This window comes from Mauremys mutica, chromosome 5 (assembly GCF_020497125.1).
Source record: "Mauremys mutica isolate MM-2020 ecotype Southern chromosome 5, ASM2049712v1, whole genome shotgun sequence".
Classification (NCBI taxonomy): domain Eukaryota; kingdom Metazoa; phylum Chordata; order Testudines; family Geoemydidae; genus Mauremys; species Mauremys mutica.
In genome coordinates, this window is record NC_059076.1 from 125,350,144 (window position 1) to 125,364,386 (window position 14,243).

Sequence of the window (14,243 nt, forward strand, 5' to 3'; positions counted from 1 at the left end):
CTGCTAAGACAAACAAGTTTGTTTACGTTTAGGGGAGATAATGCTGGACGCTTCTTATTTACAATGTCACCTGAAAGTGAGAACATGTATTTGCATGGCACTTTGAAACGTAAGTACCTTGTAATGCCAGCAACAAGTTATGCTAAACATTTGTATGACCCTTCATGCTTCGGCCACTATTCCAGAGGACATGCTTCCATGCTAATGACGCTTGTTAAAAAAATGTGTTAATTAAAATTGTGGCTGAACTCCCTGGGGGAGAATTGTATGTCTCCTGCTATGTTTTACCCTCATTCTGCCATATATTTATTGTTATAGTAGTCTTGGATGATGACTCAGCACGTTGTTCATTTTAAGAACACTTTCACTGCAGATTTGACAAAATGCAAAGAAGGTAACAATGTGAGCTTTCTAAAGATAGCTACAGCACCCAGCCCAAGGTTTGAGAATCTGAAGTGCCTTTCAATATCTGAGAGCGATGAAGTGTGGAGCATGCTTTCAGAAGTCTTAAAAGAGCAACACTCCAATGCAGAAACCACAGAACCCAAACCACCAAAAAAGAAATTCAACCTTTTGTTGGTGACATCTGACTCACATAATGAAAATAAACATGCATCGGCCCGCATTGCTTTGGATGGTTATGAAGCAGAACTCATTATCAGCATGGACGCATGTCCTCTGGAATGGTGGTTGAAGCATGAAAGGACATATGAATCTTTAGCGCATCTAGCATATAAATATTTTGCAATGCCGGCTTCAACAGTGCCATGCGAACGCTTGTTCTCGCTTTCAGGTGATATTGTAAACAAGAAGTGGGCAGCATTATCTCTTGCAAATGTAAAACTTGTTTGTCTGAGCGACTGGCTGAACAAGAAGTAGGACTGGATTTGAAGGCTCTGAAGTTTTACACTGTTTTGTTTTTGAACGCAGTTATTTTTTGTACATAGTTCTACATTTGTATGTTCAACTTTCATGATAAAGAGATTGCACTACCATACTTTATTAGGTGGATTGAAAAATACTATTTATTTTGTTTTCTATAGTACAAATATTTTTAATAAAAAATAAATAGAGTGAGCACTGTACACACCGTATTCTGTCTTGTAATTGAAATCAATATATTTGAAAATATCCAAAATTATTTAAGTAAATGGTATTCTATTATTGCAGTGGTCTCCAACCTTTTTACGCACAAGATCACTTTCTGAATTTAAGAGAAACCCAGGATCTACCCTGTCCCTTCCCCGAGGCCCCGCCCCACTCACTCCATCCCCACCTCTCTCTCTCTCCTCCACCTTCACTCACTTTCACCAGGCTGGGGCAAGGAGGCTGGACTTCGGGAGGGGATGCAGGCTCTGGGCTGGGGCCGAGGGGTTCTCAGTATGGGAGTGGGCTCTGGGCTGAACCTAGGGGAGGGTGTTGGGGTGCAGGTGGGGGTGAGGGGTGCAAACTCTGGGAGGGAGTTTGGGAGCAGGAAGGGATGCGGGCTCTGGGAGTGAGTTTGGGCGAAGTAGGGTGCTCCGGGCTGGGGAAGAGAGTGTTGGGGTGCTGGTTCTGGGAGGGGAGGGTCAGGGCTGGGGTGCAGGAGGGGGTATGGCGTGCTGGCTCTGGGAGGCCTGCCCTGGCCCCACGCCGCTCCCAGAAGGGGCCAACGTGCCCCTGCAGAGGTAGGGATGTGTGTGTGTGTGTGTGTGTGTGTGTGTGTGTGTGTGTGTGTGTGTGTGTGTAAAAAGATGTCTGTGGCTCTGCACATTGCCCCTCTCTGCAGGCACCGCACCCATAGTTCCCATTGGCCACAGTTCCCCATTTCTGGCCAATGGGAGCTACAGGGGTGGTGTTTACAGGAAGGAGCAGCACACGGAGACCCGTGTCCCCTCTTCCCCTGTGGGGGGTGTGCTGGCCGCTTCTGGGAGCGGCGTGGGGCCGGGGCAGGAAGGGAGCCCACCTTAGCGACAGCCCTATTACACTGCGGGACTTTTAGTGGCCGGAGATCGCGATCGACTGGGAAAGTCTCTAGGATCGACCAGTCGATCACGATCAACCGGTTGGTGACGTCTGTATCAACAGTGCAATTAATCACACAATTAATTGTTTTAATTGTTTGACAGCCCTAATTTTTATTGTTATAGATAAAATAAGTACATGAATAAGAAGTGGCCATATGGAATTTTACTCAACATAGAAAAAAATTACTTTTGATCAGGGATCCATCATGAAATACATAAATCTGAAGATAATTTTCTTTCAGAAAACTATAAGTGACCTAGGCTCCAAGTGAAAGTGCCTCTTTAATTACAACCAGAGTCCTCCTACCACATCACTATAATAAAGTATGTTGAATGGGTTGAACAAGATTAACAGCTCAGTTAGCAGAGGTACCTTTAATTCCTTATGTACAACAATGCTAGTTGGAGCTAAACAAAAGCAACTCAGAAAGTTTAAGAAAAAAAAATCTGACCCCCCCCCCAAAAAAACGAAGGAATACCTTTTGATATTCTTGGATTTGAGGGGTTAGTAACATGACAGCTTACACAGCTGTGGAAAGGACATCGAAAACCTCTGTTCTCAAACACAGTAAGATGAAATTTTCTCACACAAGCCTCATGGTAGAATTTACCACACTGGGATACAATACAGCGTTTCACATCCGCCTTTCTCTCCTTACACACAAAACACGTGTGAACACCTAAAAATAAAAGTAATAAAAGTAACATCTGATTTTTTACTCAAGTTTCTGTATTTAGATTATATTTCGCTGGGGAGAAAAAGGAACAAAAACAAAACTCTTACTTGATCTAGATCATTGACTCAAATTTATTTATAACTTTTAGAAGCCCTTTAATTCTCATCAACCCATCCCAAAACAAATCAAATATAACTACAATATAAATCAATTACTGTTTAAATTGTACACAATTAAACTCCAACTCCTCAATCACTGACTTGCTTACATGTTCTTAATTAAAGAACCTCTTAATACTACAGGAGTACAATAAGGGCAATTCTTTTTAACAATGAAGTCAATAACATGGGTTGTCTGTGATCCTGAAGATGCCAAGATCAGCCTACAATGTGAGACAGTTTATGAAGCTTATTTCTGTGCCACTTGAAAACCAGGTCATGAAAACTTCATTATTATGAGTCACAGTTTACTTCAACAACGTTCAACATCTTTTCTATTTAAGGATGCAACAGGACTATAATAGCTTTTAAGTCATGTTCAAGTATTATAAACCAGCAGTCGTTATTACAGGAGAAAGTGCATCAGAGATTTATTACTAAGAACTACAGTTAGTCTTTTTATAGGATGAAGAAGAGATTGAAAAATGAGAAGATGGGGGGCGGGGGGAAGAACAGGAATTGTTTAACCTACTTCTTTTACCTGATTGTAGGACTTCTTATGCCTTCCACAGGTTTTGAGTCTTCTGGAATTACATATGACGACAAGTATTCTGCAAATGTTATGATTATGCATTGCACATGCTAAACCAGTTCAGGATGTACGTGGTTTCAACTAAAAATGCTGGGTACCTGGATTTTCCAGCACTTACATGAAGAGACAAAATTAATGGTAATGTGAGCTCCCATCCTGCCTGGCACCAGGAGAAAAATGGTTCCTTCAGATATACATAATCTCAGCTAACAAGATTTGTTAGGACAAATGATATAAACACTATGGCTTTTTATTAACAGAAATGGACAAGACTTGCCTGATGTACATTCACGACAAATGAATTTTCCTGCTGGTCTTCCAGGGAGCCCAAGGCAGCTTACATGAAAAGCTCCAAAGCATAGGCCTTCACACAGCAGGAGATCACCTGGTTTTTCACACAGCTTTTAAATCAGAAAAGTATTGAGCGTTAAAAATACGCACATGGGATTAACTGTTTTCTTTGTTATTTCTCTCACCTACTTCTCCTCTCACACTCTTTGTATCTGAAGTGGAGGAAAAGATAATTCTAAAACCATCAGATCATCTAGTTTCCAAGCAGAAATGTTTTTTCCATTTCTACAAATATTTAGGATGTATTTATTAAATACAAAATATTTACATGTATGCCCTCTAGACAGACACACACAGCGCTAAATAATGTAGATTCAATCTAATAAGTACAAAAAGATTATAAACAAATTTTCTACTCTTGGAAATTGCAGACTAAGTATGGCTAAAAGCAACCTTATTTTCTCCTTACCAGGAATACTTAACTTAATATGCTAGGCCTTGTGATACTTCCAGGCCTGAATTGTCAGCATTGGCACATGAATAAAAAGCGGTTACCTGCCTTTTCGTATCTGTTGTTCTCTGAGATGTGTTGCTCATGTCCATTCCATTTTAGGTGTGTGCACGCCCACATGCACAGTTGTCTGAGATTTCTGCCTTAGCAGTATCCATAGGTATAGCTGTGGAGCCCCCTGAGTGGCGCTCCCACGTGCTGGTACATCAGGCACTGCCAGTCCTGTGCCCTCTCAGTTCCTTCTGGCCAGCAACTCCGAAAGAGGTAGAAGGGTAGGAAATAGAATGGACATGAGCAACACATCTCAAAGAACAACAGTTATGAAAAGACAGGTAACCGTTTTTTCTTCTAGTGCTTGCTCATGTCGATTCACGGAGGTGGGCTCGGAGTTCACAGTTAGCAGCTTGCAGTACTGCCCTACCGAAGCCAGCATCTGGGTCAGTGCATAATGGGACGTAAAAGTGTGGATGGATGACCAGGTGGCCACTCTACAGATGTCTTGGATAGGCACATGGGCCAGAAAGGCTAAGTGGGTGGTGACAATCGCTGGGGGTGGCGCCTTCACTTGGTCGTAGCAGAAACGAATGCAGGCAGGGATCTAAGAAAAAATTCTTTCAGTGGATACAGGGTGACCTTTCATTTTGTCGACAAATAACTGCGCCGACTTATGGAACGGCTTAGTCCTGCCAATGTAGAAGGAAGCGCCTGTCTGACGTGTAGGGCGTGTAGCCTGTGCTCCTCCACAGACTTATGTGGCTTCGGAAAGAAGACTGGTAAGTAAATGTCCTGGCTCGAATGAAACTGAGGGTACGTTTACACTTACCGGGACGGTCGACGCGGCGAGTTCGACTGATCTAGACGCGATAGTTCGAACCCCGGAAGCGCTAGTTTGAACTCCGGTACTCCACCGCGGCAGGAGGAGTTGCCGGAGTCGACCCTGGAGCCGCGGAGTTCGCTTCCGCGGCGTCTGGACGGTAAGTAAGTCGAACTAGGGTAGTTCAAATTCAGCTACGTTATTCACGTAGCTGAATTCGCGTACCCTAGTTCGACCCCCGAGCTTAGTGTAGACCAGGGCTGAGAGACTACCTTGGAAAGAAATGCCAGGTGTGGCCTTAGTTGGACCATATCTAAGACCGTGTAAGGTGGCTCCAAGATGAACGCCTGAATCTCAGATACCTGGTGGACCGACGTCACTGCAAACAGGAACGCAACCTTCCAGGAGAGAAGGAGGGAGCAGGAAGCCAGCAGCTCAAAGGGAGGACCCACAAACTGCGACAGCACCAGATTCAAGTTCCACGGAAGGTCGGGGTCCCTGACATACTGGCAGAGGTGCTCTAGGCCCTTAAAGAATCTGGCCGTGATATCTTGAGCAAAAACCGACCTGACCTCGAATGGCGGATGGAAGGCCAAGATGGCCACTAGATGGACCTTGATCGATAAGAGGGACAAGCCCTGGAGCTTAAAGTGCAGGATGTAGTCCAGAATAAGTTGCAGCGAAGCCCGCTTAGGATGAACACCTTTGTCTGCAATCCAGCAGTGAATCGTTTCCACTCGTCCAGGTAGGTCGCTCTGGTGGAGGACTTCCTACTTCTCAACAGAACGCTATGAACCTCAGCCGAGCACTGCTGCTCCTTCGCGTTTAGCCACGCAACAACCAAGCCATCAGATGTAACACTGCCAGGTCGGGTGCATAAGAATACCATGGTTCTGGGACAATAGGTCTGACCTGAGTGGTAGCTGAAATGTGGTCACCACTGAGAGGTCCAGCAGAGTGCTGAACCAATGGTGGCACGGCCGCATCGGTGCTATGAGGATGACCTTCACCCTGTCCTGTTTGATTTTCATGAGGACCCTGGGTAGCAATGGCACCAGGAGGAAAGGCATATATCAGAGCCTCGGACCACAGGAGCAGAAAGGCGTCTGACAGGGCTCTTCTGTCCACCAATTGAGAAAACGACGTGGCATTTCCTGTTCTGCCTGGATTCAAACAGGTCCACGTGGGGAGTTCCCCACCTCTGGAAGATGGAACCGACCACCTCCGAATTAAGGGACCACTCGTGGTGAGACGAGAATGTCTTGCTGAAGCAATCTGCCAAAGCGTTCTTGGACCTTGGAAGGTGAGCAGCCACGAGGTGGATGTTGTGATGTAGGCAGAAGTCCCAGAGCCAGAGGGCTTCCTTTGCAAAGGGCAGACAACCTAGCTCCACCCTGCCTGTTGATAAAGAAGACCGTAGCCATGTTGTCCATCAGGACCTGAACCACTCTGTCTTGTATATGAGGTAGAAAGGCATGGCAGGCTAGTCAAACTGCACTGAGTTCCCTGATATTGATTGAGGTTTTCGACTGTCTGAACAAGGAGTTGCTCATGAGAGGATAAGAGGGGTGGGAAGGCTATAAACTACAGGGTGTAGTCTGAAGAAACCGTATCAAGCACCCAGCAGTCTGAGGTGACACGGGACCAGGCCGACTGAAAATGGCGGAGGCAGTTGAGGAAAGGGAGGGTTGGGTCCAGTATATTGTCTGGGGTGCGGTCCTCGAGGCACATTCAAAATGACTGCTTCTGGCCTCCCTGACTTGTGGGAGGGTCAGGTTGGGCAGCCAGGCAGGAAGAGGACAGGTAGCGTCTCTTAGGCCCTTTGTCCTTTCGCCTGTAGGAGCCAGACTGCGTCGGAAGAGGTGGAGGATGGAACGGCTGAGGGGTGTGCAAGCCCAGGGATTGGAGGGTGACTCAGGAGTCCTTGAGCCCACAGCCTAGAGTCAAATAGCTCATAAAAGAGCACCGAACCCTCGAATGGCAGGTCCTGGATTGTGGTCTGCATCTCTTGGGACAGCCCAGAAGCCTGCAACCAGGAGCTACGTCTCATGGCCACCGCCAACACGACCACCCTGCCAGCCGAGTCCATTGTGTCCCAGGACACCTGGAGGACTCCCCAGGCCACCGCCGTGCCTTTGCTCACCAACATGGCGAACTCTTGGACACGATCCTGTGGAAGGGCCTTTGTGAACTTATTATTGAGTCCCACAGGTTAAAGTTATAACATTCCTGCACGGCCTGGTGGTTAGAGACCCTATACTATAAGCTGGCTGTCGAATAAACTTTTCTGCCGAATAAGTCGGGTCTTTGCAAGGACATAGTATTTCTTTTCCGCTTTCGTTGAAGTCAGCGGAACAGATGAGGGGTTTGCCACACCAATTTGGTTATTTTGAGCACTCCTGGGTGGATGGGAAATGCAATTTTTGCCAGTGTGGTGGCCAAGATGACATTGAAGAGATCGTCTGCCTCCTCAGCGACCTCCTCAATATGCAGACCAAGATTTTCAGCCACCCATTTAAAAGATGGCCTGGTGCTCCTTAAAATCGCCCGGAGGACTGCTGGTGTGGGAAGGTCCAGCCACCACCTCGTTTGGGGATGAAGAGGACAATTCTGTTGCCTGAGGGATGGTGTCATCCCCTCCCTTCTCAGGGGAGGACTCCCTCGATCGCAGGGTATGGTGCACAGGCTCTGCTTCCGCCGTGGTACCGTGTTCTGATTGTGGCACTGGCGGTACCTCAGCTGGTTTGTCTGATGCAGCCACGAAGGGCTGGGAGTACTGGACCGGCATCATCGGCACCCCTCACAGGTTCCAGTATGGCAACTGGGGGGGCCACGGCCCCTGCTGCGTTGGAACCGTGGCCGGGGACCACTTCGGTCTCCCACGTCTCGGCGACAAGCTAAATTCGCAGGCCAACCCTGACCACTGTCCTCTGGTGACCATGGAGGGTCCGTTGAGGCCTGGTTCTGCCTACTGACCCTGGTAAGCGATCGACACGGGGAAAACGGAGTAACGTCACCTACTGGAAGAATGGTACCAGGGCAAGCGCGAATGACACTGAGATCTTGAACGAGCCCTCCAGGACGGAGATGGACGACGAGGAAACCTTCTGGGAGAGCGTGTTTGGCATCTAGGCGACATATGGACAGATGGTTGTTGGTACGGGGAGTGGCACCACAAGTCCGAAGTCCCTCGCCTAGTAGGAGGGGATCTTGATGGAGATCTAGGCCTTCTGGCTAGTGAGCAGGGGCGGCTCTAGACATTTCACCACCCCAAGCACAGCGGCATGCCGCGGGGAGCGCTCTGTCGGTCGCCAGTCCCGCGGCTCCGGTGGACCTCCCGCAGGCGTGCCTGCGGAGGGTCCGCTGGTTGCCATGGTACCAGTGGACCCTTCGCAGGCATGCCTGCAGGAGGTCCACCGGAGCCCTGCCTGCCGCCCTCCCGGCGACCGGCAGAGTGCCCCCCCGCGGCATGCCGCCCCAAGCACGCACTTGGCGTGCTGGGGCCTGGAGCCGCCCCTGCTAGCGAGCTACGCTGCGGTGCCTGATCCCGAGGTCACAGCGATGGGGACTTGCGCCTTTGATCCGGTGACCAGTCTATGCTGAAGCACCCTGGTGGCTTTCTCCTTTGGTGCCGTGAATGGAGTTGTTATCGGTCACCTGGCGTGGCACCTGCGGAGCCGGTCGGCCTTGCTCCTTAGCCACTGGGACCACTTCGGGCAATGAAGGCCCCATCACTGGCTGGGAACCCCTGCTGCTGCCTGGGGTGGGAGGCGGGGCTGGTGGGTCCGACATCTGCGGTACTCCCATAGTGCGTGCACGACCTGACACGTCCTTTGCCCGAAGCCCCTCTCTCCTTTGGTGCCAAGGGGCTTCTTTTCTTCGGCCTGTTCTTTGGTGCAGGTGAAACGGAACGGTGCCAGGCCAAGTCTGACGCCGGCGGTGAGCACCGAGGTCGAAGTGTTGAACGTTGGTACCGTCATGGAGGGTTCTGATGCCGGATGATGAGCAGGCTCCATGAGTAATGCCCTCAAGAGGATATCCTGCTCTTTCTGAGTCCGCAGGCAAAAGATGGTACAGATGTGGCACCTGTCTTTCCTGTGGCCTTCACCCAGACAGTTAAGACAGCTATCGTGCGGATCACTGATAGGCATTGGCCTGCTGCATGACGCATACGGCTTGAAACAGGGGGAGTGGGGCATGCCCACTTAGGGCAAAATCCGAAGTGGGACTCTCTTGACTAACACACACTATCAACTGTGTATGAAACTATGTATAACAAGCACTAAATCAGTCAATGGACAACCGCTGCTGCTCTTGTGAAACAAGACAAGGCGCTCCAACCAATCATAATGGGCAGTAAGAAGGAACTGAGAAGGCGCAGGGCCAGCAGCACCTGATATTCCGCCACATAGGAGTGCCACTCCAGGGGGCGCCACAGCCAGCCCTACGCATACCGCTAAGGCAGAAATCTCCGACAACTGTGCATCTGGGCACACACACACCTAAAATGGAATCTACATGAACAAGCACTCTAAGAACTAAAAACTACCAAGCTATAATGACAGCACAGTTAAGTGATTAGTCACCTCAGCATTTTAAAATAAATGTAATTTCATTATTACTATATATAAAGAGTGAGAGATAGAGAGAATTTGCTTGTTTGGCCCTTGGAGACAAACCAGATATTCCCTGATGTACGTTACCTCATTTTCACAAGTAATGATCCCTTTTTAAATACTGCTAGCAGCATTTTATCTTATTTTTTTAAAAAAGCCTGACCATACCAATACCATCATTAAAGCAAGTGTATTTATATTACAGTCGTGCCCAGAGGCCGTAATCTGGGTCTCTCTGTGGTGTCACTGACACTTTACAAATACACACACACAGACAAGTCTCTGCGCTGTAGGATTTACAATCTAACACTATCTAGTTACCTGCCCTCCTTTGAGAAAGGTATTATGTTTGTTTTGCAGTTATAGAAACTAAAGTGGAAAGGCTACATGATTTGCCCATGGTCAAATAGAGGAATAAACTAGAATTCAACAATCCCTGTCTTCTAGTCTAGTGCTCATATCACTGAACTATTCCTCTCGGAAGAGATGTAAATAACCCAGGCTTGGATGAAGCACTGACTCCCTTTGAGTTCCCAAAACACTACTTCCAGTCTCAGTTTTGTATCTTTTAAAAAAATGTTTCTAGAGAGAAAATGCAACGGTAACAAATGACTAACTAATGTCTCTCACCTGACACACATATTCTTTTTTTGCTGCTGCTCCTCGCTCAGATTTTTTGGATGATATAGATGCTTCTGTCTGAGTCTCATCTGCACTTTCATAGGGCGACTCTGATCGCTCATCTCCTTGACCATCCGAGATCTGAAGATTAAATGTACGCATTAAATCTATCAAATTCATAGAGGAAAATGGTTGAGTGTAATCAGTTTTGTGAGAAAGTTACTAAAGGAAATATGAAGATGGAATTCTAGACTAAGACTGGGTCAGACTATTATTTGCTTTGCCACCACAAAAGTAAATTTTCTTAAAAAAACTAGAGTTACATGATTGTGGATGTCCTGTAAAAAGGACTAACCACTGTTTTCACAGACTAAACAAATAGTGTAGATCGGGGGTAGGCAATCTATGGCACGAATGCCGAAGGCGGCACACGAGCTGATTTTCAGCGGCACTCACGCTGCCCGGGTCCTGGCCACCGGTCTGGGGAGCTCTGCATTTTAATTTAATTTTAAATGAAGCGTCTTAAACATTTTAAAAACCTTATTTACTTTACATACAACAATAGTTTAGTTATATATTATAGAATTATAGAAAGAGACCTTCTACAAACATTAAAATGTATTACTGGCATGCGAAACCTTAAATTAGAGTGAATAAATGAAGACTTGGCACATTACTTCTGAAAGGTTGCCGACCCCTGATGTAGATAAAAATCTCAAGATCTTGCTGCATGCCATTTTAGATTCATTTTTCTATTATAACTAGTCAAAGGTCAACATATTGTACCATATGCACATGAATGGTAGCTATGTTGTCTAAGGACTAGAAAACATGTGTTCTTTGAAGAACGTTGTCTGCAAATTCACACTTATTAGATGCATATAATCAGTGCTGTTGAGCTTTGGATACCTTGTGGAAAAGCACTGCCCCACTGGACAACAGAAACATCACTTCATAAAACTGAACTTTGGAGCCTTGCCTAGAACATGTGAGGACATCCCCAACTACCTTGACTCGCTCCACTAAATCTCTGTCTCATGAGTGCAGAGCTCCAAGGAAAAGGGAAAGACAGACCCGTAGTGTGAATATGCAGAGGCAACACTCTCAAAATCACATTTACCATGATAAATAACCCTTTTCCCCCCCTTTTTCAGGGTGGCCTATGCATATTCATACCAGTGGGAGTCTAACAAGCAATAAATCCCCCCCCCCAAGGAGAGCGGGGTGAGGACTTCTAATTAAAAAAGGACTGCAAAACTGTCAGCATCAGAACCAGAAGCCAAGTCAAAAGAGTAGTGCAGCATTCCTGAAGATTTCTACAATTAAAATATTATGGAGGCAGGCAATCAATGCCACTTTAGCCTACACTAAAGTGAAGCTGAAGACTTTTGGTACTTGTCATCCTAGCTAACATAATATGTTTCAATACACAAATGAATTCTCTTGGAGACATTGAATGAAAATGAAATGGCCCTTTATGCTAACCCCAATGGCTACAAAACATCCAGTTTACTTCCTAAATGCTCTAGTTCTATTCCAAAAACAGGAATTAAAGCCCTTTTGATATCTATGGTACAGATGTCCAAATTTATCCTGGTGAAATACATTGACTGGAAAAAACTTGCAAGCTCATCTCACAGATGTAACTGGAATTTAAAAAAAACCTCCAGTTCCTTAGGGTACATGCTCTACATCTGGTGACACAGCTGGCTCCCTAGAGCATGGTGATTATTCGGCCCTATTGTTTAAATCATCTTTGAAAAATTAGGAAAAAAAAATCTTTTAAACCCAGATATCCATGTATTACACCTTAGCTCATCTACAGTGTTCACACTTAAGATATTCTACCTATTTGCAACTTCTATCTGTAAGAGATATTTGTTCGACAGGGAAGACTGCTAAAACTGGTAAAAGCTTTCAAACTGGTAAGAGGTGTGTCCATTCTAAGGCCCAAAATTGTGACCTGATATAACCGTTGTAAATATGGGGTGATCATTTGGATTTTAAAGTTTCTGTGGTCCTGGAAACTTGGGTGAGAGGGCTGTTTGCTAAATGAAGAAAGACAAAATTGGTAGGCAAGGACATTTTATTTCAAACTGCTAAAGTTTTACAGAAAGGCTCAAATCCATATATTGCAATGGGAAGAGAGGGAGAAGGGAAAAGGTGTTTCTTCAAATATGTTCAGATAAAGTTTTGGATAACTGAAATAATTTCAATGTTAATTGATGTAAGAAGAGATGATCCTGATTTGGATAACAGGAAATTTCATATAATTGAGGTCCAGAAAGGCTGTGGGTTTTTAAAATTACCATTTTTAATCAGTTATTTGTAAAGACAAAACCATAGTTTGATAGTGTCCTTTTAATCCCCTAGGACTATGTATGTGTGTTTTACATCTACACTCACAATGATTTTTCCCCATTTCAAAACACTGAAGAATTTTGTTTAGCAGTTTTAAAAATCTCAGAATTTAAATAGTTAGAGGAAACTTTGTTTCTCTGAGCAAAGTAATCAATCAATTTATATTGGGAGATGTACCTCATATCAAAGAATTCTGAAATAATTAGTTTCATATAGTTTTAAGTTGAAAATGAAATTTTTGAGTGCACCACTAGCGGCAGCCATCTTGCTGAAAAATGAGTTTGAGATGGACAGTATTCGGAGTTTGTGGAAATACACAACCATTTCCATCCTGGTTTAAATTATCTGACACACTGACCATGTTTAAGATAAATCACAGCAATTTTAATTTGTATGAGCAGTATTTAAACTGTTTTGTAGTCTCATTTTTTCATCCCCTAGTATGTTCACATCCCTCCCAGACGGCCCAAATTGATCATTTTTAAATAAAACATCCAGGAGCTGTTAGGTACCCTGAAAGGAATGAAAATTTAACTCTGCTCTATATGCTTTAACACTAAAAAAATACAAACTAAAAAATGTAAAATTCATAAAATACAGCAATACTAGTTGCTCCCCAAAGAAACACCATCAAAAAGCATTCCCTAAAACTTGAGAGATGTGAAGTGTGCCTTAAAGTTTAACATAGCTTCTGCTGCATCAAAGAGGGTAAGAATGTTCCAGAATCCTCACATGGAAAATGCCTTCCTCATTCCCAGTCTCCTTTTTCTTTAAGCCAGAGCAATGTTAACACAAGATTGTCTCTAAATTTTTATTTTTTTTAAATTAAAGATATGCTTTAGAAATTATTTTGGGGAAACTCTATGGTCTGTGTTATACAGGTGGTCAGACTAGATGATCACAAATAGTCCCTCCTGGCTTTGTAATCTATGAAACATTTCAATGTCACAACAGCAAAGGGCAAGTGCTAAACTATTTGGGTTTTTATACCTTAAACTCAATCCAGAAGCTAATAGGAAATCAGCATAGAACCTGAAATACAACAACAGTCATCTGCATAAACATTGGCACCACCAGAAAGGACCAACCCACGCACCTCCAATTCAACTGCAGTGATGACTTAATCAGCCCACTTAGGGTAACAAGGCATCGTAACACCTTCCTGGGATACTAACACAACATAGAAACTCTCAGCCAAATCTAGTTTTGTGGGAGGAAACCACCTACACAAAACAAAAAAAAGGCACAACTATGCCACCATTCAAAGACCCTCCCGGACTGTATCACGTATCTGAACAGAAACAAACCCATCAAGAATGGCCCGACAGTGTCCTCTGATCAGATCTGTTATACCTCTATTGTATAACAATGCATGAAACTGAGGGCAAGTCTACACTACAAAATTAAGTCGACCTAAGTTATGCCGACCTACAGCCACCACAGTAATTAAATGGCTTTTGCATGTCCACACTATGCTCCTTGTGTTGGCAGTGAGCATCCTCACCAGGAGCGTTTGCACTGATTTAACTGTTAGTGTGAGGCATCGTGGGACGGCTTCTGAAAGGCAGCAAGTGTCAATGTAAGCAACACAGTGGC

General features: G+C 45.2%; 1 protein-coding gene across 4 annotated transcripts in view; it reads right to left on the reverse strand.

The window, feature by feature from the left end:
* Positions 1–14,243, reverse strand: part of NSD2 (nuclear receptor binding SET domain protein 2) — a 175,762-nt gene that overhangs the window by 51,210 nt on the left and 110,309 nt on the right. For all 4 annotated transcript variants that reach the window (XM_045019541.1, XM_045019540.1, XM_045019542.1 and 1 more), the window contains exons 11-13: positions 10,296–10,427; positions 3,711–3,834; positions 2,486–2,686 (exon numbers count right to left, since the gene is read on the reverse strand). In XM_045019541.1, the coding sequence (XP_044875476.1) occupies positions 2,486–2,686; positions 3,711–3,834; positions 10,296–10,427 (457 nt within the window). The remainder of the gene's footprint in view (positions 1–2,485; positions 2,687–3,710; positions 3,835–10,295; positions 10,428–14,243) is intronic.